The 26,227-nt window shown below is 43.0% G+C and overlaps 2 protein-coding genes across 7 annotated transcripts in view; both read left to right on the forward strand.

The window, feature by feature from the left end:
- Positions 1-15,588, forward strand: part of KAT6A (lysine acetyltransferase 6A) — a 28,844-nt gene extending 13,256 nt beyond the window's left edge. Inside the window, exons 8-18 of the mRNA XM_072357224.1 lie at positions 349-662; positions 1,592-1,710; positions 1,891-2,006; positions 3,866-4,007; positions 4,432-4,593; positions 4,748-4,841; positions 5,539-5,770; positions 6,553-6,757; positions 6,956-7,645; positions 8,164-8,482; positions 10,723-15,588. Coding sequence (XP_072213325.1) covers positions 349-662; positions 1,592-1,710; positions 1,891-2,006; positions 3,866-4,007; positions 4,432-4,593; positions 4,748-4,841; positions 5,539-5,770; positions 6,553-6,757; positions 6,956-7,645; positions 8,164-8,482; positions 10,723-13,310 — 4,981 coding nt within the window. The 3' untranslated portion in view covers positions 13,311-15,588. The remainder of the gene's footprint in view (positions 1-348; positions 663-1,591; positions 1,711-1,890; positions 2,007-3,865; positions 4,008-4,431; positions 4,594-4,747; positions 4,842-5,538; positions 5,771-6,552; positions 6,758-6,955; positions 7,646-8,163; positions 8,483-10,722) is intronic.
- Positions 15,589-19,878: 4,290 nt separating this feature from the next.
- ANK1 (ankyrin 1) overlaps positions 19,879-26,227 on the forward strand; it is a 49,607-nt gene continuing 43,258 nt past the window's right edge. For 4 of the 6 annotated variants that reach the window (XM_072357207.1, XM_072357209.1, XM_072357211.1 and 1 more), the window contains exon 1: positions 20,525-20,808. In XM_072357207.1, coding sequence (XP_072213308.1) covers positions 20,668-20,808 — 141 coding nt within the window. In that variant the 5' untranslated portion in view covers positions 20,525-20,667. Of the gene's footprint in view, positions 20,809-26,227 lie in introns of all 6 variants that reach the window. The other 2 variants (XM_072357212.1, XM_072357208.1) reach the window with 2 other exon arrangements.

Here is a 26,227-nt window from a genome sequence, read left to right on the forward strand (position 1 = left end):
CAGATCTGTTATTCTGAATGGCTGCTTCTTCTGATAGAATAGCTTTGCTTTGCATTGTTTCTGATGCTTAAAGAGACATAAATTGAAAAATCTTAATTGAAACTTTGTGTATTCATTCTGTCTACCATCTCCTGTAATCTCATTTATTAAATTCAGTAAATATCTGTTATTTATACTTAAATTAATTGCACAAACTTTTCAATGTGCAGAACCAAGGTGTTTAGAATTAGTTCACATTTAACTTCCGTGTGATACATAAATAAATAGGGAAGACATTAATCCACTCTGTAAGTCACTCCAAACCACTTTACCAGCTCTTACCATATGTTTCCCTTTCTGTTTCTTTAGATCAAAAGCACCCTTCAGCAAAGTTCGAACTGGCCCTGGTCGGGGTAGGAAGCGTAAGATGACTCTGTCCAGCCAGTCAGCATCATCAGAAGGAGGATACCTGGAGCAGACAGAAGTGTTGGACTACTGCAGAGATGGCAGTGCTACCTTGAAGTTTAACAAGAAAACCAAAGGGCTTATAGATGGCCTTACTAAATTCTTCACTCCCTCCCCTGATGGACGAAAAGCTCGAGGGGAAGTGGTAGACTATTCTCAGCAGTATAGGATAAGGAAAAAGGGTAACAGAAAATCTAGCACTTCAGAGTGGCCCACAGGTAAAGATTTTTCATTCTGCCAGTGCAGGTATTTTGTACTCCAGGAAAAATGTTCGCAAAGGCTAGGATGCTGAAATGATGAGAGTTGTTGGAGGCTGGAAAGTTACTCAAATGCAGCTATCTTTGGTGCATTGTCGCAGCTGGAAAAGGGAAGAAGAGACCTTTGCCACTTTATGATGGCAAGATGTGATTAGGGACTGAATGATTACTATCAAGTAAAATGTCCTTTTGGTAATGAGGAGCTGGCTTATAACCTAAATTAATTTGCTAAATAATGTCATGGTTGAAAGGAATAACATAGGGCGTAGCTAATGCAATGAAGAAGAAAGAATGTAGAAGTGTGAAAACATGTTTCAGAAAGACTTTTTTCTGATCAGGCTTACATGCAAACATTTCTTACCTTTTCCTACCCATAGAGGAGCTTGCTTCATGCAGTGCTTGTCTTCCTGCTGGAGAGCATCCCTTCCTTGAATGTAGTTCTACTTCGCTTGTTTTGCTTTTTTTTTTATTCTGTTTGCTGGGGTTATTAGTTTTGGGTCATTGGTTTGCTTTGTTTTGTGGGAGGGTGTTGCTTGGGTGATAAGCATCCTGATTTTAGTTGTAGCAAATATAGCATTTAAATAATTGTGATCCTTGTTTGACAGGTGCAGCGGTAAGCCATTTATCCACAGTGGTCTCATTAGTACCATGATGACATTTGTAACATGAAATCCTAAGTGATGATCTTTGGTTAAATATCTGACATTCCTTCTCACCTGGTTAGAAATTCAAAAATGGTTTTTCTTTTGTTCCCAGATCTAAGTAGAAAATGTTATTACAAAACTCAACAAAGTGACTGAATGCAGATAGAGGCTGCATCGTGCTGCACTAAAAAGTATGTGCTCCTTTGTAAATATAGGTGATGACAAGTTTTTCTTTTTTATTTACAGACAATCAGGATGGCTGGGATGGAAAGCAGGAAAACGAAGAGCGTTTTTTTGGAAGCCAGGATGTCTTAACTGAAAAAGATATGGAGTTATTTAGAGATATTCAGGAGCAAGCACTGCAGGTAAATTAGTTTTTTAGTGTTCAGTGGAAAATACTTGTAAAAGAGGAAAAATTATGCCAAGGAATATGAAGTTCAGATGAGTCAGTTTGCATTGAAGCTATGTGAGCATTGTAATTTATTTTAGCTTAGAAATCTTTCACTTGGAAAAATAAAGTTTTTGTGATTTTCCTTCTTGCATAGAAAGTAGGGGTGACTGGACCTCCTGATCCACAAGTTCGATGCCCCTCTGTCATCGAATTTGGCAAGTATGAAATTCAGACCTGGTACTCTTCCCCATATCCACAAGAATATTCAAGGTATGACTGAACATTCTTCTTTGTTTTGCTTCAGTGTTTATGGGAAAGCTGCATTCCAGCAGATGTAGAGCTCTTAACAAGATTCTGTGTAGGACAGAGGAAAAGTACACATAATACAGATACTTTTCCTGTTAGTTGGTAGATGTCTTAATGTTTTTTTAGACAGACACGGGCTATAAAGTTTCTAACAACCTGTATATACTCTGAGCCATGGGAGTGTATAATTACATGGATTCTAACAGGTGTGACTTACTGCACTGCAGAGAGAGCAGTCTCAGCTACATGATAAGAGTATCTTGATTGTGACTACAGTAGTTCTTTACACATGGAATCATCATGACAGAAAATAATAAAATTGTTGAGGTAATAAAATGTTAACCACTTATTAAATGAGTTCATTAGAAAGGGCTGTCTGCTATTCAGGACTTGAAAGAGAAAAATATGTAGAAATTCAAGATGAATCACTTTTGATGTGTTATTTTTATGCTGTTTGTTGTTCAACACATCTATAAACGTTTCACGTTGTGGTGTCTCAAAGGCTGTTGCTGTGATGTTTTGATGTTCTTTTATGAATAACTTTGCGAACTTGTCTTAACAGTAAACTCTCCCAACATAAAGGTGATTCAGAAGGAATAACTTCCAAGGGCCTTAGCTAGAGAGAGAAAATGAAGTGAAACTTATTATTCTACCATTTCTACCACAGAGCATGTGGTCTGTCATCAGGAATTATTCTAGCTTTGCTAAAGGTGCTGGGGGTAACTGAGAAGAGTAGATCTCAAGCTGGAATTAAATTGCAGTAGTATCAGGATAATTGCATTCAAATTGTTTGGGTCAATGAATGTCACGGGGTTATCCCTGGATCAATCCATGGCAGGGGGCACAGGCCCCAAGAGAAAGAAAAAAGGAGAGGCAAAGGAATGATGGAAAGAAAAAGAAAAGGAAGGAGTTTGCCATGCAACCCAGTCAGCCCCAGGCCACGCGTTCCGGTCGAGGGGGGAGGGCAGAGAGCGAGCAGATCGTTTTAACTAAGAGGTAACACAATGGCAACGATCTGAGGAAGAACTGAAATTGACCAAATATAACCAAATCAAACCAAACAGAGAGAGACCAAAGTAGGAGTCAAACCACGGCAGTGCGAGGACAACACGTGCTTTGCTCTGCAGCAAGCTGAGATGGCCAGAGGCAGAGAATGGCTGGGATCTGGTCCAGAGTCCCACCCCGCTTCCTCCTCCAGGGATGCTGCCCCTCTCCTCCAGGAACCCAAAATCACCCAAATGGCGGTAACACGGAACCAGGACACAAACTCTAACTGCCACAGTTCTGGGTGATGTTCTGATGTGGAATAGCAACAGAAATCACAAAACCACAACAATATAATATGAAAAATTATTTTAAAAGTGCTTGATGACATTGCAACCCTTTTCTCAGTGTATAACGCTGCTTTTTCCACAAGCAGAAGTGGGAGAACAAGAGCGATCTATTTAATCCACTCTAGCATCACTAGTGCAAAACTATTATTTGTTATTTATCTAGTATGTTAATTGATTAATTTATTTCTTCTGGTATAATAATGTAAAAGTAAATAGGTAGGATATTAAATATATCTTTTTTTCTTAATATGTATTTACTATAGAATAAGTAAATGTTGTGACTATAAGCACGGTAAGGGTGCTGGGGTTTTTTTTGTTGTTTTTTTTTTGCACGAGTAGTGCACACAAGTTTGCTCTATCATAGCGTCATAGATCTGTGATTATATATATAGGTTTTGTTTTCATCAAGTTTTTTATCTTCAGGAGTGAGGATTTTCATATGAAATTCGTTTTCTTCAGTCTTCAATTTTTCTTTACCTTTGCTTATAGGCTACCCAAGCTGTACCTTTGTGAATTCTGTCTAAAGTATATGAAAAGCAGAACTATTCTCCAACAGCATATGAAAAAATGTGGCTGGTTCCATCCTCCAGCCAATGAAATTTATAGAAAAAACAATATTTCAGTCTTTGAGGTAAGTTAAGAAACTAAGCCTCTCACTGTTACCTCTAAAGCAGAGTTTTTAGTATCCAGTAGTGTGATAAGTGTTCTGTAGCCCTCAAGATCTTCATGTTTTTAAACATTCACATGCGGAGAGTAAAGAGGTACAAGCAAGCAGCAGTTGCTGACCTTTTCTTAATGGATAAACAGTCTGTATACATAAGAAAAGGCATATACATTTTTGAGAAAAGAGTTTTAAGTTCTCTTTTAAATTAATGAATCTAACAGACTTGGCCAGGGCCCTTATGCTGTGAAATTTGAAATCTCATGAGATTGTACCTGTAACTTTGAAGCTTTCATTTTGTGTTAGGTGTTTCAAATGCATGCGGGTACCCAGATGAAGCATTTCCTCGTATGCCAGCATATAGAGTGACATAACTTTTCCTCATTTTTCTAAGGTGGATGGCAATGTCAGCACTATCTACTGCCAGAATTTGTGCTTGTTAGCCAAACTCTTCCTGGACCATAAGACTCTTTATTATGATGTGGAACCATTTCTTTTCTACGTGCTGACACAGAACGATGTCAAGGGTTGTCACCTTGTTGGTTACTTTTCCAAGGCAAGTATCTTAGTACTTCAGACTTGGAAGAAGCTTCATAGTTATCTCGGTTTTCATTAAAAGTAATTATGGAGTTGTGTGGAATAACATCTGGCATTTATTATGTTCTTTTGTTTTTAAAATGTGCTACCTTTATTCTTTTTTTCCTCAACAGGAAAAACACTGCCAACAGAAATACAACGTTTCCTGTATAATGATTCTTCCGCAGTACCAACGTAAGGGCTATGGCCGGTTCCTCATCGACTTCAGTAAGAATTTATTTTGTTTTGCTTTTTGACTCTTTTTCTTTTCACATTTTAAAGAGAAGCTTATTTTGAGTAGAGGATGCTTATCTATTTTTAATTTAAAAAAATCTCAGGGGATACTGAAGTTTACAGTCATCTGAACTTAACTGGCGCTCTTAATTGGTAGGCTTAAATTCTGAAGAAAAATTGATATTTTTTTCTTCTATCTCATGTGTCCTGTTTCCATAAGCTGGAAACTCCAGGCACATGTCAGTATAGAGGTTTTGCAGAAGCTTACCTTGTGTATGTAGTTATTTATACAGAAAGCAAACTGTAAAACTGCAATCTGTTGAAACTTGATTAATTAAATGTGTCTTAAGCAAAAGGTAGCCATAGTTAGGTTTTGATTTAGTTTTAAGAGCAACAAAAAAAATGGCTGTTTTTCAGCAGTGGATGTTCTATGAATGTTCTCACATTCTTACAGAAATCCATATGTTCACTGGAAAACTTGCTGTTCTAACTATACCTCTCATTTTGGTGACACAGACCTCTGTGTGGATGTGCTAATGCTCAAGTTACTGTCTTGAGGAAGAATTTTCCTTACCTAATTATAGTTTTAGAATTAAAAAAATCCTTGTGTATATAATCTGTTGTTCTCCTAAACAAAGCAACTGAGTGAATTGTCTTGAGAAATCAATGCTTTTTTCCTGTGCTTCCTTAGGCTATCTGCTTTCAAAGCGTGAGGGCCAAGCAGGATCACCAGAGAAGCCTCTGTCAGACCTGGGGCGGCTCTCATATATGGCCTATTGGAAAAGCGTAATATTGGAGTGCCTTTATCATCAACATGACAAGCAGTTAAGCATCAAGAAATTGAGTAAGCTGACTGGAATCTGCCCTCAAGATATCACTTCCACTCTGCATCACCTCCGAATGCTTGACTTCCGTAGTGATCAGTGAGTACATAGTTCTGTTGCATTTCCAGTTAGACTGATACGTATTCAAAGGAAGTGTCTGGGGGCAAGCTGTGTCTAATAAGCTTAATTTTACTTAAAAGTTAGTTGTCCAAATATTGTCTACTGAGATCTGTGATGCTTTCTTGTGGTGGAATAATTGTTCAGTGCCAACACTGTACCATATTACTAGCTGTGGAACTCTGCAGCTGTGAAACTTCCAAGTAAGCTGCATCTTCGAAAGAAAGCAAGCTGGTCTCTTAGCCACATTCTCTTGAAGTCCTTCTAAGTAATCAGTAACCTCTGCAATGAATGGAGCAAAAGAGGATCTCTAGGGAGACATATGTTCTATTTTCCTGACACTGAGTAAAAGTTTCCCCCTTTTCAGTGTTCATCCAAGGTGTCATTAACTTGTTTAGATAATAGGCTAGATCACTGGGAGAAATTAGATGTTTGGATATAGAATAGAGGTAGTTCACTTGATCAGCGGAGTGCACCAGTCAAATGAAATTCAGGGAATTACTATTAATTCAGACAGTTGCTGTTTTGGAAGCGGAGTGATATTCAGTCTTAGTTTGTGTTAAGCTCACTTTAGAGCACTTTGTGATACTTTCTACTTTGATACAAAAATAACTAGTGATGTTACTCCCAGACAGCTGAATTTAACTTTCTTAAGTTACTTACATTGAGATTACATTGATTCAAAGTACCTTATTTTATACTCGTGCCACATGACAACATGTATATTGTGTATCCTGTTGTTAATCGGCGTCATTATTGTTTAGATTTGTCATCATTCGTCGAGAGAAGCTTATCCAAGAACACATGGCAAAGCTTAGAAATAATGTTCGACCAATAGATGTGGATGCAGAGTGTCTGCGTTGGACACCTGTTATAGTTTCCAACTCTGTTGTGTCTGAGGATGATGAAGAGGAGACAGAAGATGGGGAAAATGAAGAGCAAGAACATCATAAAGACTCAGAGTCCAGTGTAAGAGTGAATCTGTTACTTCTGTGTAGTGGGGGGGAAAGGAGAGACAGTGGGTGCTGTGACAACCTTGTACAGGTCAATTCAATTGTTCTGAGATTCTGAAAGGTTGTCCTTGTTACAGTCTAGCAATTTCTTGTTCAAAAGGTTCCATTGCAGCAAATAGAAAGAATGAAATCAACTTGTTTTTATTTATACTAGATGGTAAAATCCGTGTCATGGGAGAAGAAAGAACAAGAACCCTATTCACCAACAAAGAATGAAAAAAAGCCGGATGTCATTGCTCCCGTCAACTCCACGCGGCCAAACAAGCATGTTTTTTCACTGGACAGTCTTCCAGCAAACAGTCAAACATCACGAAGAGGTCGATGGAACCGCAAGGGCAAAAAAGTTCGAGAACCCTTTTGTGAGAAGGAACCAATATTGCCCATTGAAGACAAAACAGCCATTCCCGGTGAACAGTGCAGCGAATGCGAGGAGAAATCAGCAGCTTCACGAGGCCGGTGCAGTGAATGTGAGGAAAAGTCATCAGCCTTGCAGGAAAGGTGTGAATGTGAGGAAAAGTCTCCAACCCCAAGAAGCCATTATGCTGAAGATGAGGAAAAGTCCGTGGTTTCCCAAGCACAGTATGGCAAAAATGAAAAATCTGCTGTTCCCCATCAGCATTATAGTGAAGGTGTGGAAAGGTGGAGAGGACAGATGAAAAAGAACACAGAGCCACTGAAGAACAGGTTCCCAGAGGACTGTGAAAGATTACCCCACTGCTACAGCGATAGCGATAGGGCACTTCTGAGGTGTTTTAGTGAGAGCAGTGAGGAGGAAGATGATGACCCTGTGAGTCCCCGATCAAACTCTCCTCCTGTTCTTACCAAACCAACGTTAAAACGAAAGGTCTGTGCTTTATTTCTTCTTGTTGTCTCTGACTGTGTTATGCAGCCTGTTTTATCAGTATGCTGGTGGCGTTTTGAGGGGCAGGGCAATTCATGATATAAGTATCAAATGTACAGGTAGCATCTGGTCAGTATGATGGAACTCTGGAGAGTGCTGTTCTCTTACAGTTAGTGGTCTTTTTTGTTAGATCAGAGGTAATTTTTTTTCCCAATTTTTCCTTGTGCTTTTGCTGTTTTCTGGCTTGGTTATTGAAGTTTTATTCATTCAAAATAAAAATAGATATGCTACTACTTTTAAAAGAAGCATTGAAAATACAAATACTATCTAAACAACTAAAATCACAGCATAAAGTCTTTGAAATGGTTAACCATAGAGGAGTCAGTCCTGTCAACATGAATAAGAAAATCCTATGGATGCTGCATTAAGAAGTAAAACTCAGCTGTTCATGTTTTTTATTTTAAGTGTGCTATTTCTGTAGTCAGTAAAACATCTTCTCTTCTCCCACCATCTTTTCTCAGAAGCCAGTTCTTCATCGGAAGAGGAGAGTGCGCAAGCGTAAGCACCACAACAGCAGTGTTGTTACTGAAACAATCTCAGAGACCACAGAAGTGCTGGATGAACCATTTGAGGACTCAGATGCTGAACGACCAATGCCCCGTTTAGAGCCTACATTCGAAATTGAGGAGGAGGAAGAGGAAGAAGAGGATGAGGAAGATGAGGAGAATGAACTTTTGTCCAGTGGATACTTTCAGCACTTAGCCCCACAAGACACCCTCAGGAACAGAGCCTCTTCTAAGAGGAAGTCCAAAGATGAGGAGGAGTCTGATGACAATAATGGTATGTTTGGTGGTAAGCTTTAAAAGCTTGGTTAGGCACCACTGAAAAGAGCCTTGTTCCATGCTCTTTGTTGCCCCTTTTCAGGTATCTGTGCCTATTAAGATCCTCCTGAACCTTCTGTAGTCCCTGTTCTCTCAAGCTTTCCTTATAGGAGAGATGTCATCTTAGTCATTTCTGTAGCTGTTTGCTGGACTCTCTCCAGTACATCCACATCTTTCATGCACTGGAAAGACCAGAACAGGACACGTTTAATATTAAATTACTCTATGGAAAGCCCACCGTCATAAAATCATTTACTTTTTTTCCTCTTTAGAGTTGTTAAGTCAAGGACAGTACAGATAAAAGTACAGGGTCTTTACAAAAGAACTAGTAAAAGCTAATCTCTTTTAGAAGATAGGAAATGTAAAAGAAGAAGAGAAATAGATTCTATGGGTTTTTAAAGACATGGATTCTATTTATTTATTTATTTGGAATGTTTTCAATGTTAATGCTTTAACAAGTACTATGAAAGAAGCATTTTCTTCTCCAACCTCGTCTCATCTGGCAGATCCTTTCTTTCCCTTATTCACATTCAGGGTATTTTTTGATGGATGACTTAAAGGGGTTGTTAAATTTTGAACTCAGTGTTTAAGCTCATTTCTCATACTCAGAATTTTTTCTAGTATGCTTTTGGTCAGAGGTATTGAAGATAAGTACCTGTCAGAATTCGTTTAATGTCATTTTTTAGTGGATATCTAACTTTGAATAAATAGCATCTTTGAAACCTTAGAAAAAAAAAAAGTGGCTTACCATGGATGAACTTATTTGTAAGTGGATTGAGTAACTTCTGGAGACGCCAAACGCTGTTCACATCCAGAATCGCAGGGTTAAAGTTGAACACCAAGGGCAAGAGTAACTCAGCTGACGTATTATTGGTTCTTAAGATGAACTTTTTTATTACTAGGAACACATTTAGTGTTACCTTTTGAATTCTTTGCATAACTGGGAATTTACAACAGCTCTCTTTGGAAAATGCCTAGAATGGAACTGAGTTGGTCTTTCGAGTTCGTTTACTGTTTTCTGGGTGAATATTAAAGAAACTGTGTTGCAGCTGACGAAAGAAAGGATTTGGTAAATGAAGGGAAGGACATCTCAGTGGCATACATAGTCTGTGAGGAAGTATTTGTAGTTCATGTCTAGTAATCAAGTGAGCATGGTATTCTAGCTCAAAGATTTGGATGACCCTTAAGTATATGAATGGGGAAATTTCAAGTGGAACAGAGATGCCTTGTCATCTTTGGTGAAGCTGCTGCTGCTGTCCTTATTGTTATTCACACTTGATAAGAGAATCAGCAAATTGAAATATTTCAAAGAACAGTCGTGGGTTAATAAAGGCACTGAAACAAATTTTCTATTATGATAGATTCAAAGAATACAGTCAACTTGGATTATAAGCAGAGGCAAGAGCAACTTACTACTTTTGTTTACCTTATGTGAGAACTGTTAATTGGTAAGAATGATTCTCTGTCCAGCAGATAAAATAAAAACTAAAGCAAAAGCAGATTAAGAAGACTGAGTGTCTGACAACCAAAATTCAGGTGATAAAGTGTGAATATTGACTAATGTCAGTGCAGGAATTTTTCAGCAGTTGATTGAAATGCCACTGACTGTTGATTGTAATTGACAGGTTCAAAACAGAATTACTAAGGGGGAGGCCTTGCAGTGTTTGGTAAATTCGTTAAACATCAGTTTCTGATAGTATAGGCTGTGGAACTGTTACAGTATTTGAAAAGCTACTGAAATAGAAAGTAATATTTCATCCAGCAAAAGTCAGATGAGAGAGGAATTTTGATTCCATTAAGTGTTTTCTTAGGATAAAAACAGCCAAGTTCAGTCATTCGTGTATTTCTGTAGGCATTCAAAAATGTAAGCTGTGACAAGGTAAAAATATGTCGCTACTGCAGCAGATGCACCAAATACAGATCTAAACGGAAGCATAACTTTTATTATAACGTAGCCTCATGTTTAATTTGACTTGTTTATTAAAGACTCGGGTGTTTGACCATGTAAAATCTTGAAAGCATTGCTCTTTGGAAGTGTAGTATGCTTTGCAACTGCTGATGAGCAGACCTTGATCTTTCTTACTACCCTTTGCAATAACTTCCTAAACTAGAAATCTAAGTTGGTATATATGATAGAATGCTTGGTAAAGTTTCCATGAATGCTCAGGGTGAACAGCATTTTTCTCTTTGTGTTTTTAGATACTCCAACTTTGAAACCATTATCTATGCTGAGAAAGTGTGAAGCAAATGATTCTTCACTTGATCCAGATACTTCTACACCCATGAAAAAGAAGAAGGGATGGCCAAAAGGCAAAAGCCGAAAACCAGTCCATTGGAAGAAGAGACCTGGCCGAAAACCAGGGTTTAAACTGAACCGGGACAAAGTGCCACCTTCAGTTCAGGGAGAGGGAATTGATGCAGTGATAGCTAATTCAAAAACAGGGCGTAAGTCCAAAATTTCAGATAAAGAGGAAGGTGTTGAGCAAAAAGAAGAGCTGCCTCTTAATGAGGAAAGGAAAGAGGAAGATGTGACTATGGAAGCAGAAGAGGTTGGAGAGGGAGAAGAGGAAGATGCAGCCAGCAGTGAAGTAAGAGCAGTTTCTCCAGTGGACAGCAGCAGTAGTCCAGTGCCTGAAGTTAAAGAGCCTGAAATAGAAGAGGAGGTGGAGGAGAAACCACAAGTATTAGAAGAGCAAAGGCAATCAGAAGAAGAGCAGCAAGAGCTAGATGAACCTGAGCAGGACCATGAGGAAGATGATGAAATTGCAGCAGTGGCAAATCAAAATGAGGACCATGATGCTGATGATGAAGATGATGGTCATCTGGAGTCTGTGAAGAAAAAAGAATTGGAGGAACAGCCTGTAAGAGAAGGGGTGAAGGAGGAACCTGATGTTCAGGAATGTTTTTTAGAAACAAATATACCAAGCAGTAGAGAAGATGCAAAAGGAAAAGATGAAGCAGAGGCAGATTCTGAGGAAGAGCAGGCTTCCAATGAAACATCAGTGGGCTCAGAGCATGTCCCTGGGTCTGAAGATGATCGTGAAGAAGATCCAAGTAATAAAGAAGGTTTGATTGAATTAAAAGAAGAGGAAGAGATTCCTCATAGTGAACTAGATCTCGAAACTGTTCAAGCAGTCCAGTCCTTGACGCAGGAGGAAGGCAATGAACATGATGTCGCTTACCAGGACTGTGAGGAGACTCTTGCTGCTTGTCAGACTCTGCAGAGTTACACCCAGACTGAGGAGGATCCTCAGATATCAATGGTTGAAGATTGCCAGGCCTCGGAACACAACAGTCCAATATCCTCTGTTCAGTCTCACCCCAGCCAGTCTGTTCGTTCTGTCAGCAGCCCAAATGTGCCTGCTCTGGAGAGCGGCTACACCCAGATAAGCCCTGAACAAGGATCCCTGTCCGCACCCTCTATGCAGAACATGGAGACCAGCCCCATGATGGATGTGCCTTCAGTATCAGACCACTCTCAGCAGGTGGTGGATAGTGGCTTCAGTGACCTTGGCAGCATTGAGAGCACTACAGAGAATTATGAAAACCCAAGCAGCTACGACTCCACTATGGGAGGCAGCATTTGTGGAAATAACTCTTCTCAGAGCAGCTGTTCCTATGGGGGGCTGTCTTCTTCCAGCAGCCTCACGCAGAACAGTTGTGTTGTCACTCAGCAAATGGCAAACATTGGCAGCAGTTGCAGCATGATGCAGCAAAGCACTGTCCAGCCTGCAGCAAACTGTAATATCAAGTCACCTCAGAGCTGCGTCATAGAAAGACCTCCAAGTAACCAGCAGCCAGCAGCGCAGCCTCAACAGCAGCAGCCTCAGTCACAGCAGCCACAGCCTCCACCTCCACCCCAGCAGCAACCTCCACTGTCCCAGTGTAGTATGAACAACAGCTTCACCCCAGCACCTATGATCATGGAGATACCTGAGTCTGGAACCACTGGTAACATAAGTATCTATGAGAGGATTCCAGGGGATTTTGGGGCTGGGAGCTATTCACAACCATCGGCCACGTTCAGTTTAGCCAAGTTGCAGCAGCTGACAAACACCATTATGGACCCTCATGCCATGCCTTATAGCCATTCTCCTGCTGTGACTTCCTATGCAACCAGTGTTTCTCTGTCCAACACAGGATTGGCTCAGCTAGCTCCCTCTCATCCTTTAGCAGGCACACCACAAGCACAAGCCACCATGACACCCCCACCAAACTTGGCATCCACCACCATGAACCTCACGTCACCTCTGCTTCAGTGTAACATGTCTGCTACCAATATTGGCATTCCACATACACAGAGGTTGCAGGGGCAAATGCCAGTCAAGGGGCACATTTCAATTCGCTCTAAATCAGCACCCCTGCCCTCTGCAACCGCACACCAGCAGCAACTCTATGGCCGCAGCCCACCTGCTGTTGCCATGCAGGCTGGCCCTCGTACGTTGGCTGTTCAGCGAGGTATGAACATGGGGGTCAACCTAATGCCAACCACCCCATACAATGTTAATTCCATGAATATGAACACCCTTAATGCCATGAACAGCTACAGAATGACACAACCCATGATGAACAGCAGTTACCATAGTAACCCTGCCTACATGAACCAGACAGCACAGTATCCTATGCAGATGCAGATGGGAATGATGGGGAGCCAGGCCTATACCCAGCAGCCTATGCAGCCAAATCCTCACGGAAACATGATGTACACTGGCCCCTCCCATCACAGCTACATGAATGCTGCTGGGGTGCCCAAGCAGTCTCTCAATGGACCGTACATGAGAAGATGAGCAAGATAAGCTTGCATCCAAAAAACTTAAATATATAAATAAAGGAACCTTTTATACTGACGAACCAGAGAAAACGGACCTTTTTCCAGTTAAAATATTGCTGTAGATTTAGAGGGATTTTCTTTGGTTTATTTTATTTTTTAGGAAGCTTGGTGGTTTTTGTTGTTGTTGGTTTTCTGGGTTTCTTTTTTTTTTTTTTCCTGTTTGTTTTTGTTTGTGTTTTTTTTTTTTTTCCGGGGGGTGGGGAAGGGGAAGAGGGGTTGTTTTCTTTACAATCCTGAAACATTTTACAGCTGAAATCATTTACAGATGTTTTTTAGAGGGAAAACATGCACAAAATGTTTTCATAATTTAAAAAGAGCCTTACTTTGCTGACCATGTGGACAGAATATGTGTAATGGTGAAATCATCTAATTTTGTTTTCAGATGTATGTCCTCCTCCCTCCCCCCTGTCCCTCCGTATGCATTTCTTTAGCGCTGCAGTAATGTAAAATGTCTGACATCTCAAAGAGTAACAACCCGCCCCTCCAAGCCCCACTTAGAATGTTCTACTTCTAGCAGGAGGCACTTATTGGGAGAAGTGGAAGGGGACACAGAGGATAAATGAAGCTGTTTATTTCTGCAAGTCAGGAAAAACAGTTTATCTTTGAACTTTTCCTGACTCTCGCCTTCAGTAAAATTTGGAGACATGTAAACAAACTATTCACATTGGTGTTTTTTGTAGATGAGTTAATTGAAATTGTATGTTTCATTCTGAAAGTATAATGTACTTTTAAAATGATCCCATTTACAACCCAGGCATGCACGTCTGCACGTGCACACGTTGTCACTCTGAACTACTGGAAGCATCTATGAGCTGTTCGTAGCCATCATGCAGTCATGAGGAGGGTAGGATGATTGCTGGACAGAAAAAAAAGGGTTGCAGGCTCTTCTGGTGAACTGCAAGTCAACCACAACTCTGAGATCCCAAATTCTGCTTTAGTGTGTACTTGGAAATGCTGAGGGTCTTGTTCTGAACCTTTGAGCAGTCTGAGCTCAAAAGCATCTGATTCCAGCGATCTGCCTCTTAGTCTCTATACTTCCATTATCTTGCAAGATAAAAATGTGTGTTAAGTGACTCGGTGAGAGCCTTGTGGTGTCCTTGTTGCTCTTCCATTCCTGGTATGGCACAAGCAGATGCTGAACGTGCCACTGTTAGGGGGGGAATCAGATATGCTGAATGTTTCCCTGATTCTTCCACTGTTTGAGACCATTTTGTCAGAATCGCTTTGGATCTCGTGTGGGGAAACAAAGGGACTCAGCCTGTTTTACAGGAGTGAAACAGTCCAGACACCGCAGCAGGATGCAGGTGGCAGGATTTTGCTGTTTATTACCGCATAATCCAGTCTGTGTTTTTCTTTTGGCTGTACTGCTCTGATAGAGACAGCACCTGCTGGCACGTCACACGTCACCCAGCTCCAAAAGGGACACCCCTTCATGTAGAGACCTTTTTTTTTTTTTTTTATTGTATATGAAGCAGAAATACACGTTAATAAGACTAATTTCTTATTTCTTTAAAAAACAAAAAGAAAAAAAAAAGAATCTACAAGTTGGGTTTCTTTGTATGCACTAAAATGGACTTTCTTCCAATAACTGCTAACCATAAAAGGCAGAATTCAAAGGACTTCCTTTTATCTCTTTTTTCTTTGTTTTTCCTGTTTAGTTCTGAGCACGTACGAGGCTGTGTAAGACTCATTTCTCTGTACGTACAATTCCAGTTCCAAATAACCCACGTAAGGAAGCACGCTGTGCTGCCCTCCCTGCACCTCCAGCTGCGCTGCTGCTTCCTGGCTGCTGGGCTGGGCGGTGGGGTGGAATGGATCTGAGACAGGAGGAGAAGCTGTTGAGACGAGGGCCACGAATTCCATTTGTTTGCTGTTCTGTTTGCTTTGGGTTTGTATTTTATTTTTTAATCAATTGGGCAGCTCCCTTTTCCACAACCTTTGTGACTGTAGAACTATTGTAGAAAAAGAAGTTCTTTTCTATATATAAAAAGAAATTATCCAAACACAGTAATATTGGTACCTACCATTTTTTTCACTTCTGTTTAAAAAAAAAAAAAAAAAGAAAAAGAAAAGAAATAAATGTATTTTTAGCAAGATAACTTGGGTAATCTTCTAAAAGAAATTAAAGAAATCTCACTGTTAGTGACTTTGATGCCTTTTAAAATAAGAGCTTTTTCATTTCATTCCATCTTCAAAATTTTTTATCTTTGTTGTAGAATATTAAAAACTATTTTAAGAAAGAAAAAAAAAACAAAAAAAACAAATGTTCTCTTTAAAGAGATCTCTAGAGTGTGTGAATAGGAGCTCCAGATGCCTCTAAAAGCCGCATGTACAAATGACGCTGAGTTTATTCCTGTCTGTTTATATTTGCTTTTCCTGTTTTGTAATCTCTTTGTACTTCGTTCATGGTGACTTGTAAGCTAAGGGGAAGGGGGTGCCTGGATGCCTTTGGAATTCTCCATGTCATGCTCCTGGCTGGATGGTCTCCCTTCCTCTACTTGTATGTAATATCACTTTTTTTTCCCCTTTCTAGCAAGTACTTTCAAAAGAACTCTGTACATTTTAACATAAAAAATAAATTATGTTGAGCCATTTTGGATGTCTGTTGTGCTCGTGGATTCTTTTTTTCTTCCACGTGAGCACCGAGCTCCGTTCCTATCTCTATCCTGAGAACGCGGTTCCCTGTTTGTCCTCTATTCCTCTCCCTGAGGGTGGCGTGAAGCTGAACCGAAGCGCTGCGGCTGCGCCAGGCGGCAGCAGAGCTCCAGAGCTGCAGAGCTGCGCTGCTGCAACCTGCGGCCTCCGCCCGTCTGCATGCGAAGGGCAGGCCGGGTGCTGCTGAAAAGCGAGAAGCGCCCTGAGAAGCACGAGCTTCCTTTTGAACGGCAGTTTGCAGTCCTCGCGCAGGTTGAAACGTCTCTTTTTGCTGGCGATGCTGCATTTAGGCTGACGCTTCTCGGGCACGTTGTTCCCAAGTTTGCAGGTCTGGCTGTGTGAGGACAGACGGCCGCTGCTGTTTGCGATGCTCGGGGCAGCCCGCTCTGTTCTGCTTTTATTTGTCTCCAATTTTCAGAAACGTTCTCATTTTTTATATGCAATGCAGGTTTTGAAAGTAAAACACTAATGGAGAACAGCTGGATGTGCTCCACTACTTCGGACCAGCTTTGACTTCTGCAGTTTACATGCTGAGTGATTGGACCAAAACATCATTGTGTTGATTTAGGTAGCTCCAGAATCCAGACTGATGGTGGCAAATCACTGCCATGAAATGAGGTCGTGCATCTCTCCTGTAGTGAGATCCTCCCATCATAAGCTGATGGGTAGGGCGAATCTCAGCCTTCATCTAATGCCCTGGTGCCAAATGGTGGTCATGTATGCTGCTTTGAAATGCCCTTCAGTTCTTTGTCAGAGATCTTTTCAATGCTTGATTTGATGATAGCCACGTTTGGGAGTCAATATCGAAATCCTACTGTCTGTGAAGGCTTACCGAGGTGAGTGTTTGGGTTTGGGTTTGGTTTGGTTTGGGTTTGGAGAGCTGCCATGCTAAAATGGGTTTTAAATCAGGCAGTACAAGAACCACCAGCATCTTACAGCATGGCGTGAGCAGCTGCTACTGCCTGCTCTGCACTGCCACTGCCAGGTGTCGTGCTGTGAACACAGAACAGTTCCATTCAGTAGTGACAGATTTGCTCAAAATTAGCTGTTATGTGGACCAAAATGTCTGTTACCAACACAACGTGTAAGGCTGCATATGTTGGAAGCAACACACGGCAACATACAAGCTTTGGCCTTGAAGATTTCAAGGGTTTCAAAGAGGTGAACTGAAAGGCTTTGAGAGCTCATCAGTGTGAGACAGGTAAGAAAAGATCAAAAGAACAGAACAGTTTAAATTGAGTTCCTGACTCAGTGAGAGAGATCTGTGCTGAGATCCTCCCTCTGCAGCAGCAGGGAATGCAGATGGACTGAGCAAGGCTTGGTTTACAGCAGCTGAGGTGTGGCCTGCAGCATCCTTCATCTTTGCAGATTGTCAACCAGAAGAGTTTGGCTGAAAACAGCTCCTTGAAATTGGAGTTTGAATGTAAAATCCTATTGCCTCTAATACGAAGAACAACGATTTCCATGAGCTGTTCTTCACTGAGAGCAGAGCAGGACTCCAGCTATGCTTCATTCCTGGAAACACCTTGTAGGCAAACAGGACTTTGTTTCTGTACTTCCTTCACGTGGGGTTCTGTTCTGCAGGATGGCTCTGTGTGTTGAACTGACACTTAGTAGCCTTGTTCATTTGTGCAACCACTTTCTTAAGGGTTCTCCTTGCTTTCCCTTGCCAAACCCTTTATCCCGTGAGCTCTTTGCAACAGGGACTGTTGTTGATGATTGCCATTTGTCTGATATGGTAGAATCCCGATCTGTTACCAAGGTACCAGAGATACAGTAGAGATACTCTGTTTTCAAGGAAAAAATGTTAAATACAGTGCTCTGTATCAAATAATTAAATAAGGCTCTTTAAAGTCTTTTATAGTGTTGTGCTGTGTACACAGAGGTGGTATCTTTCAGCTGGAGGAGGAGGTCTGTTTACTGTCACCTTCCATTTCTCCATTTTGAAGTGCTGTTGTATTTCTCCACTAGGAACAAGCAGCAACAAGAATATGGTCCATGGAGTGATTTCTTCTTTGTATTTCCTCAGCAAGTCATTCAAAGGAGAGAAAAATCAGAGTTGGATAAAAAAAAAAAGAGTTGAAGTGGTGACTGAATAAAGGGTCCATCCATTTCTTGCTGCCCCTGAACAGAGTCCTGCCTCCATTCTGAAACAGCAAGAACGCTGACGAAGATGAGCTCTTCCTCATGTATAGCAGATCTCCATGGTCACTTTTTACCAACCATACACCACACACCAGCGCAATAAAAGCTCAACATCAACCCAGGGCAAATGCTTCACAACTTGGAATGTGACATTTGTAAGCCTCTGAGGAGGACAACCTCATGTGTATAGCAGAGAGAACGAGTTCCAGTTAACGTGGACTCTTAAATGATGCTGTCAGCATTCAAAGTAGACATTTCAAATTCAATGTCCGTGGTCATTTTTTGCATCCTAGTGTAGCAAGACTGCGGTTACTCTGGGACTGTCCTTGTCCCCTCTTGGTTTGTATTAAGAGAGCGTGCTGTTGAAATCAAAGCAAACTGCAGAGCTTGGTCCTCAGCAAGCACTCAGACCTGCCCTGGCACAGGCAGAAAGAAGTCAGCAGGTGACTGTAGAAACTCTGAGGACAAAGGAGAACTGGAAATAGTCCCTGTAGAGGCCATCACAGATGCCCTTGGTGATCTCCCTGTGCATCCAGCTGTAAGACACCTTGGTGTGTTAGCAAACATGACCACTGTTCTTGGGAACCTTTGGCACAAATGCTGTGCAGGGCTGGATGAGTCCAAGCAGAAAGGAGGCAGAAAGGGAGAGATGTTCTGAGAAAGCACTGTCTGGAAGCTCCAACACTGAATGGAAAGAGTATAGGTTTTTAGTTATTTTAAATAGGGTGCCTCTGACCAGCTGTGCACGTGGCATCTCCTGTCTATGGAGTGTTGTGCTGGGTGGTTTCTGTTTAATTCTATGTTGTGTTTTTTTATACATGTATTCATAAGATGTATAAGATGCGTAGCTCTATCTAAACCTGAGAGCTGTGTTTCTCGAGATGGGTAAATATCAAAGAACTAAAGCTGCTCTTGGAAAATACTTGTAAAATGTGATGGTTTCCTGTTCTCAGATTTTATTAGGACCCCATAAACCTTATCTGTGTTCTCACCCATCACAGTCTGAAAGAAGCTGTGATACACTGAGCTGTTTTCTGTTGTTTGGACTCTTCTTGTTCTGTGGATAAAGCAAGATAATAAGGAGGACTTCAAAGGGAAAAGAAATGCAGGAAAACTTAGCCAGAAAAGTGACCTACATTATCTACAGTTAATTTTGCATTTCTCAGCTTCCCATCACTCTAAATAACCTGTAAGTGACTGTCAAGTAGTTGCTAAGGAATAGACATTAAACCCTGCTTCCCCATCTTCTGACACAAAAGGGACCTTTCTGTCTAAAATAGGGTGAGCTATGCCAGAAACCTGCAGCATATGTAGGGCAGATAATGCTCCCGGTGCTCTGGGATGCAGTGCAGATGGGTGACATTTTGGGGCAGAGGGAGAGCAGAGAATTGAGCTGATAAAAGTGCAGACCCCAGTTTGTTTCCAGACCCCTCCTGCACTGATGCAATCCGAAGGAACAAACATTACATCTCTGGGCTACACATCTGATTTCCAGCCCGTGGTTTGTTGTGCTTTGGAAAGGTGGCTGCAGGTGAAATGGACCGATGTGCACAGAGAAGAGGTGATTGCCATGACCAAGGATCCTCTGGTGATGCCTGAGTGGGGCAGGAGCTGGGGTCTCTGGTTTGCTTTTCTACAGCTGTGTAGTCAAGGAGCAAACTGAGCCTCTGGTTTCTGTCTCCCATTCACAGCCAAGATCCCTCCCCTCCTGTCGCTGTTCACTCAGTGGAGAGATGTGGGCAGAAAAGGATGCTGTTAAGCTTCACTTTGCTCCAGCATTTGGCACAGCCTTTGCAGTATTGACTGCTTGCTGAGCAGGGATGCTGCCTGCCTTCTAAGCAACGCAGCGATCGCCTACTGCTCCCCCTGAAAGGAGCTGGAATCACAACCAGCCGCATCGCCCGCTGCACAGAGTGACTGAGGGAATCAGAGACTGGAATATGTGCCTGCCTCAGCAGCACTGCAGTGGTAGATCCACCGACTGACTACATGCAGGTTACTGCTTTCAATGTATTGCTATGGAGAGAACAGAAGTCGAGATGAAATGCACCAGCCTCCTTTTCCTCTGCTTCTCTGCTGTCATCATGCATTAATTGCTGAGAGTTATTTTTCTTCCTATGGCTAGCTGCCTGCATCTCTTCTCATACTGCAGGAGAGGCAGTGAGGAAGCGAGCACAGAACAGCCTGGTGCCCTGTCCCATCAGGAGGGTTCTGCATGATGTGCCAGTGCAGTCAGGGGCTGCTGCAATGGTGCACACAACCTCTGGAACAGCTGGATTTGGGATTATTAACGCTTTATAAAGGTGTTCTGGACTTCATCTAGCAATCAGCTGGAGACACTGTCTGTCCTTTGGGGCTTGTTGTCTGCTTTCTATCTTCCTCTCGTTACTGCTTTCACATCCATCTGGGTCGGCAGCATTTGAGCTGGAAAGGGACCTTCCTGGCCAGGAACAAGAGTGTGCTGTGTGGAAAGTGCCACTGTGAGCTCTGGAGCAGCTGCAGTCTGACCAGCCATGGCTCAAGCAGCAAAGCAGCTGAAGAAAATCAAAGACATTGAGGCTCAGGCTCTACAGGAGCAGAAGGAGAAGGAAGAATCCAATCGCAAGCGCAGGAACCGCTCTCGGGACCGGAAGAAAAAGGTCAGTGATGCTGGGGTAAGCAGCCCTATATTCAGATGCCTGTGCTTGTGGCAGTCAGTGCTGTTTGCTTTTGGAGGGGGGAGATGATGAGGGGCACTCAGTTCCCAGTACAAATCCATGTGCTCTCTGCACAAGAAACAGTCCCTACCCAACAGAAGATAACTTTTGGGGCCGGGATTCTGCTGTTTATCCTGACAGTGTAGGGATGGGGGTAGAAAAAAGGAGGGTGAAGGGAGAGAGGAAGTAGAGGGTTTGTCTAAGCATCGAATTCTCACGCAGCCCATTTCCAAGCCCTTTCGACATATGTCAGTAATGGATTTGATCTCTGGGATGCATTTTCTGTCTTTCAGCTTCATGCAGTCTCGCAGAGTTGCAGAGCAGCAGGCAACACCTACCCCTTTTCCCAGTGCAGAATGTCTCTAGTATTCTCTCTGTGTCCTGCTTCTGGCAGGACATTGCACCCAGGGTACAGTGACAGCAGGCTACCTGGGGAGAAGGAGCAGCTTTGTGCAGGGAGTGCTCTGCTGCTGCTGCGTAGCACAGGCGGCCTTGGTGAGGGGGATGTAAATCATCCCTGCCAGCAAAGGCATCACACTCGCTGGCCACCGGCACGTAGAGGGCCAGGAGCAAGAAAAGGTGCCTTTTCCTCTCTGCAGACATCAACATGCTATAGCCTTGGCTCTGCAAGCTGTTCTGAGCTGTAGCTCTGTTCTGGGAAGCCACTGTCAGTTTTTTCTTGCTGCCAGCTTTCCACAGGAGCAGATGTATGGCAAAGATTGCTTTGCTGCCCCTTGAAGATCTCTTGTTCTTCTCACAACAGGGCCTGATGTCTGTGCTATACACCAATGCAGAGAGGCTATGAGGAATGAGGTGACACCAAGGGTAATCCAGGGTATGTGTGAGAGCAGGTTGCAATACAGAGACATCTTAATGGGCTTCTCTCCTGTATTTAGCAAAATAATTTGAGACTTCTGCTTGTCTCCTGTGAGCAAGAGGTTTACAGCAGACTTCTGTTGCTTAGAATGTGTCAATAGCTGCTTCTGCACTATGTCCTGCTGAGGGGGCAGAGCAGGCACTGCTGAGCAGCCCTCAGAGTTTAATTCTTCCTGCCCCACTGCCAGACAGCTGTCCATTCAGGCAGTCTGGGCTAGTCCTGGGCACTGGAATCCCAGTTTCATTCATGTCTTTTTGGAGTGAAGGCTCACCTTGTGGCTTTGAGAAAACCATCCTGTTTCCTTCTGCCCCTCACCATGAGTCACAGTGTCAGTGTGTCTCAGTGATGGACTGGGGAATCCAAAGGTCTCTGTAAAGTGTCTGGGTTTCCTCAGGTGGAAAGGACCAGGGGGGACCTTCTTGTCAGCTCTTTGTGAGTGACTTGAGTTATGCTTGCTGCCAAGACAGTGACATAAGCAATGGAGTTGGCGAAACTCCCTTAAATAAGCCCAGGAGCTCTGCTTCCCTGAGATGAAACAGATCTTGCAGCTGTAAGCATTGCGGTGCACTGCTCAGGACTGTCACAGCATGGGGGGCATGGTGCAAGGTCTTAGGGAATTCAGCAGGATTCTGGCACACTGCAGAGCACCTGAGCTTCAGCTTTCCCTTCCCAAGCATTATGCCCAGGGAATACACTTTGGGAAGGGAGGCTGAGCTTCCTCACAGCCCCTGCTTGCCCTCCATTTCTTCTGGGACCAAAGCTGGGGTGAGGGATGCTTCTGCATGGGGCTGAGGACTGGGATGTCTGACCAGAGCAGCCCAGGAGGGCTCTATGTTTGCAGAGAACAGTGAATTTGGAGAGAGCAGCAAACACATTCAGCACAGATATAAAGTCTACAGACAGCAGCTTGGCACTGGGTATGGGGCCTTTCAACTACCACACTGGCAAGTTAAACACTGCTTTCTTCAGTGATAACTGCTTACTGCATGCAGGCTCACAGCTTTTCCCTGCAGGGCCTTTTACTGTTCTACAGAGCAGCTTGTCTCTTATGCTATCAGAAGGCAGTTAAGGAGTTCTATTCCGAACAAGGAGATTTTGCTATAGGAAAATTCTTCTTATCCCTTACTTCCCACCGCCTGAGTGTCTGCAGTGGTGGCAGTTTATTGTACAAGTCTCTGTTGGCACCACAGTGAGGGCTACCAGAACATGTTGGAGTTTCTCATTCTGTTTTGCAGTAGCTGCTTGAGGGGGTCTCCATGATGGCTTGGATGCCTGGCTGGTGCCTTGAAAGTCTGCATGCAGCTTACCAAATGTCCATACAGGAGGCCTCTCTGTCAAAATACTCTCACACTGTTCATCACTGTGGACTGAAAACACTGTTGTGTTACTGGATCCTTCTTCTTCTCCACATGTGCCAGCTGGTTGTCTCTTGCTTTATATGCAAACACAGGCTCCTGTGGGCAGAGACTTTGCCTTGTGTTTGCACAGCGCTGTATGCCTATGTTCTGATCTATAGACAGATATCTGAGCCCACCATGCACTGCTGCAATTCACTTTCTTTGTGTCAATAGCATAGGGGCAACCAGTCATCCTAAAAGGTGCTAACAAAGCAGTGGAGATAGCCAGAGGAAGGAGATGATGGCCACAGAACAAGTTCCTTCTTATCCAATGCAAGCTGATGCTTTCTATGTCTTGGGGCACAAGCGGTTTGCATTCTGCAGCATTTCCAGCCACTTTTGTGTTGCTGTGTATGTTGTGTGTTCTCTGATGCATCCTCAGTACGTTCAGAGTAAGTTTTGCTTGGGCCTCTATTTGCTCCTTTTTTGTTTGTTTTGAACAAGGAGAATCAAGCCACTTATTTTCTCTTTCACTGCTGTCTGTTTCCTTTGGCTTGCAATTGTCCAAGGCTAGGACAGTCTCTCAGTCTGAATTTGTACAGTATCTCACACAATACAGACTTGAATGCTAAAGGAAAACATTTCCTAATAAGAATCTTTTTGTACAAAACTTCTGGCTGTTTTTCTAGTTGCCCATTTCCAGGAAGCAAAACAGACTAGTTTGAAGGCATCTGTCTCCTTGTTATCAAATAGCACCTGCACTTGGGGCAGAGGTTCTTCTACGTGCTGCTGCAGGAAATACTTCAGTGCTCTTTACCTGAAATACATCACAGAAAGAGTCAGAAGAAACTCCGCTGTACCTTCTGCCTGAAACTTGATGCTGCTGTGCAGTGGAAGTGAGGAGGGGCACAGAGCATCGGGGCAACCAAAGCCTTTGAGAGCCAAGGAGGCACCACTCTGAACGTAACTGGGGTAGCATGTAGGCAAAGAATTGGAGTGTGTTTCTAGGAATGGGCACAGTCATTAGCCATCTAGCTGTTATCTAGGCTTAGAAAAGGACTTTGCAAATCACAGCACCATCTTAAATCTTTCTGTGTCCTGTGTGTGTGCGAGGCTGAAGACAGTAGTGCAAAGATGAATCTTTTCTGCTATAAATGTCCAGGGTGTCAAGCTGGGAAAGTGTTTTGTATATGCAGCTACTGATAGACTGGGGCAAAACTGAGCTCCTTTAAGGTGATCCAATGCACTGACTGATGTCGCAGTGGTGGAGGATTTGCATCCCCGCCTCTGTCTGCCCAGCGTGCCAACGAGGAATTGATTTATGTGACAAGAAGGTAACTGTGACCCTCTGAACACTGTCAAGGTTGTTGGGGAAGCAAGTCCTGTCAGGATCTGGGGAGGATTACATCAGCTGGCTGCACCGTGAGGAGATTCAGACTTTGTAGAAGCATAATAAATATTTAGCTTGTGTTTTAGGCTGGGTTGGGAAGGATGGGGGCTGTGTATGATGACGGTTCCCTCTGATGCTGTTTATCTGACCTGCCACTGGAGTGCTGTGCGGATGGAAAAGCTGTCAGGATTAGAGAAAGCATCAGCGCTGTTCTGGGCTTCTCTGCCAGCAGCTCTGTGAGAGCACCCACGGGGGCTTCCCTTCCAGCTCTCTCCGTGTCTCTGTTTCTTTCTGGTATGGAGTCAGCAGGAAGACTTACTTTTGACTAAACTCTGTCCAGTTTCACTTGCTGCCATTCACAACCTCTAGCATTTCTTCCATTAGGTTGTAATGCAGTGTACACTGGTTATAATGGGAGCATCTGTCCTCCTAACATTTGGATTTTCTTCCCAATGATAACATTAAGTATGAGGGAGAGATGGCAGAGGACGCGGCGTGGTGTATTTATGTGCAGAAAGCAAAATGGCAGTGCAGACATTAGACTTCTCTCCGTGCTCCTCCACAGCAGAGAGGCTATAGGAGCTTGTGGCTGAGCACGTGATGTTGCAATGGGCACAGCCCAAGAGATCTTTCAGATGGCCCAGTTAGAAAAATCAGAACACGTATTTGGTAGCAGTTCCTTTTACTTCTCTCACCGCCCACCTTGGCCTTTGGCGGATATGGTGCTCAGGCAAAGGGAGCTGATATATAATGGACCGTGTTTGATTGCTTTCCCAGTAAGCAGTTGTGCGCAAAAACTCAAGTCAGTTGTAAATGAAGAACAGCATGTACACTGCTGAGCTAGCAAGGCATTTCAGAGACTGTGCATCTGTCCTTTCCTGACATTTCCAGACAAGGAACTGCAGCACTGGTGATGGGAGGGGGAGAGGCTGGCGTGTAAAACATGAGCTGAATGTAGGCATCTGGAAGGAAAGGATGGGAGGTCGGAGCAACCTCTGCTGCTGCAGGCACACATCTGTGGGGGGAGGAGGCACACAGATAAAGCTGGTGCCATTGCACACTGCTGCTCTGCAGGTTCTTAAATTATTCAGGTAATAAAGGTATCCATGTATGCTTGGTGAACTCTCCGGATATCGAGATACTGGGACAAGGCAAGCAACATTCTAAACCTTGCAGCATTCCAAAATCGATTTCTGAAGCAAGGTCTTTTAACTGCACCCTGTTCTCTGTACCTGGACCCTTGTGCAGTGCAGAGCACCCCAAGTGTCTGCCCAAGCAGACCAATTCCTATGTGCAGGGGATGAGGCCAAGGGCAGTGCCTTCTGTGACAGACCTGAGCAGCACGTGCAGCTCGCTTTGTTCATGATAAGAAGCTGTTTCTATTGTGCTGCAGCTGAGGTACAGCAGGCTAGATTTGAGCTCAAAGGAAAGCAGATTAACAGAGATCTAAAATTAGAAGTTTGGTCTGAATGATGCTAATTCATTTTAATTGCCTAAGTATGTCAGTGTTCTTCAGAAATGTACGGTCTCTTTGCTGGTCTGGGAAGATGCAGCATCACTGGAGGTGTGATGAAAGAATGGGTCAAGGATTGCTGAGATTTCTGGGTTCTCTGTCCTACTTATATATTTGTAGCAACCATCACTTCCAGCTCTCAGAATGCCATCAGGGTGGGCTCTAAAAGCACCACCCCTGGACTGAATAGTCTCTTTCAAATCTGAGGTGTGCAGAAGGTATCCTTCTGGTCACAGAGAGATTGCTGACGTCTCTCTATA

Source organism: Excalfactoria chinensis, chromosome 25, assembly GCF_039878825.1.
Source record: "Excalfactoria chinensis isolate bCotChi1 chromosome 25, bCotChi1.hap2, whole genome shotgun sequence".
Taxonomy (NCBI): domain Eukaryota; kingdom Metazoa; phylum Chordata; class Aves; order Galliformes; family Phasianidae; genus Excalfactoria; species Excalfactoria chinensis.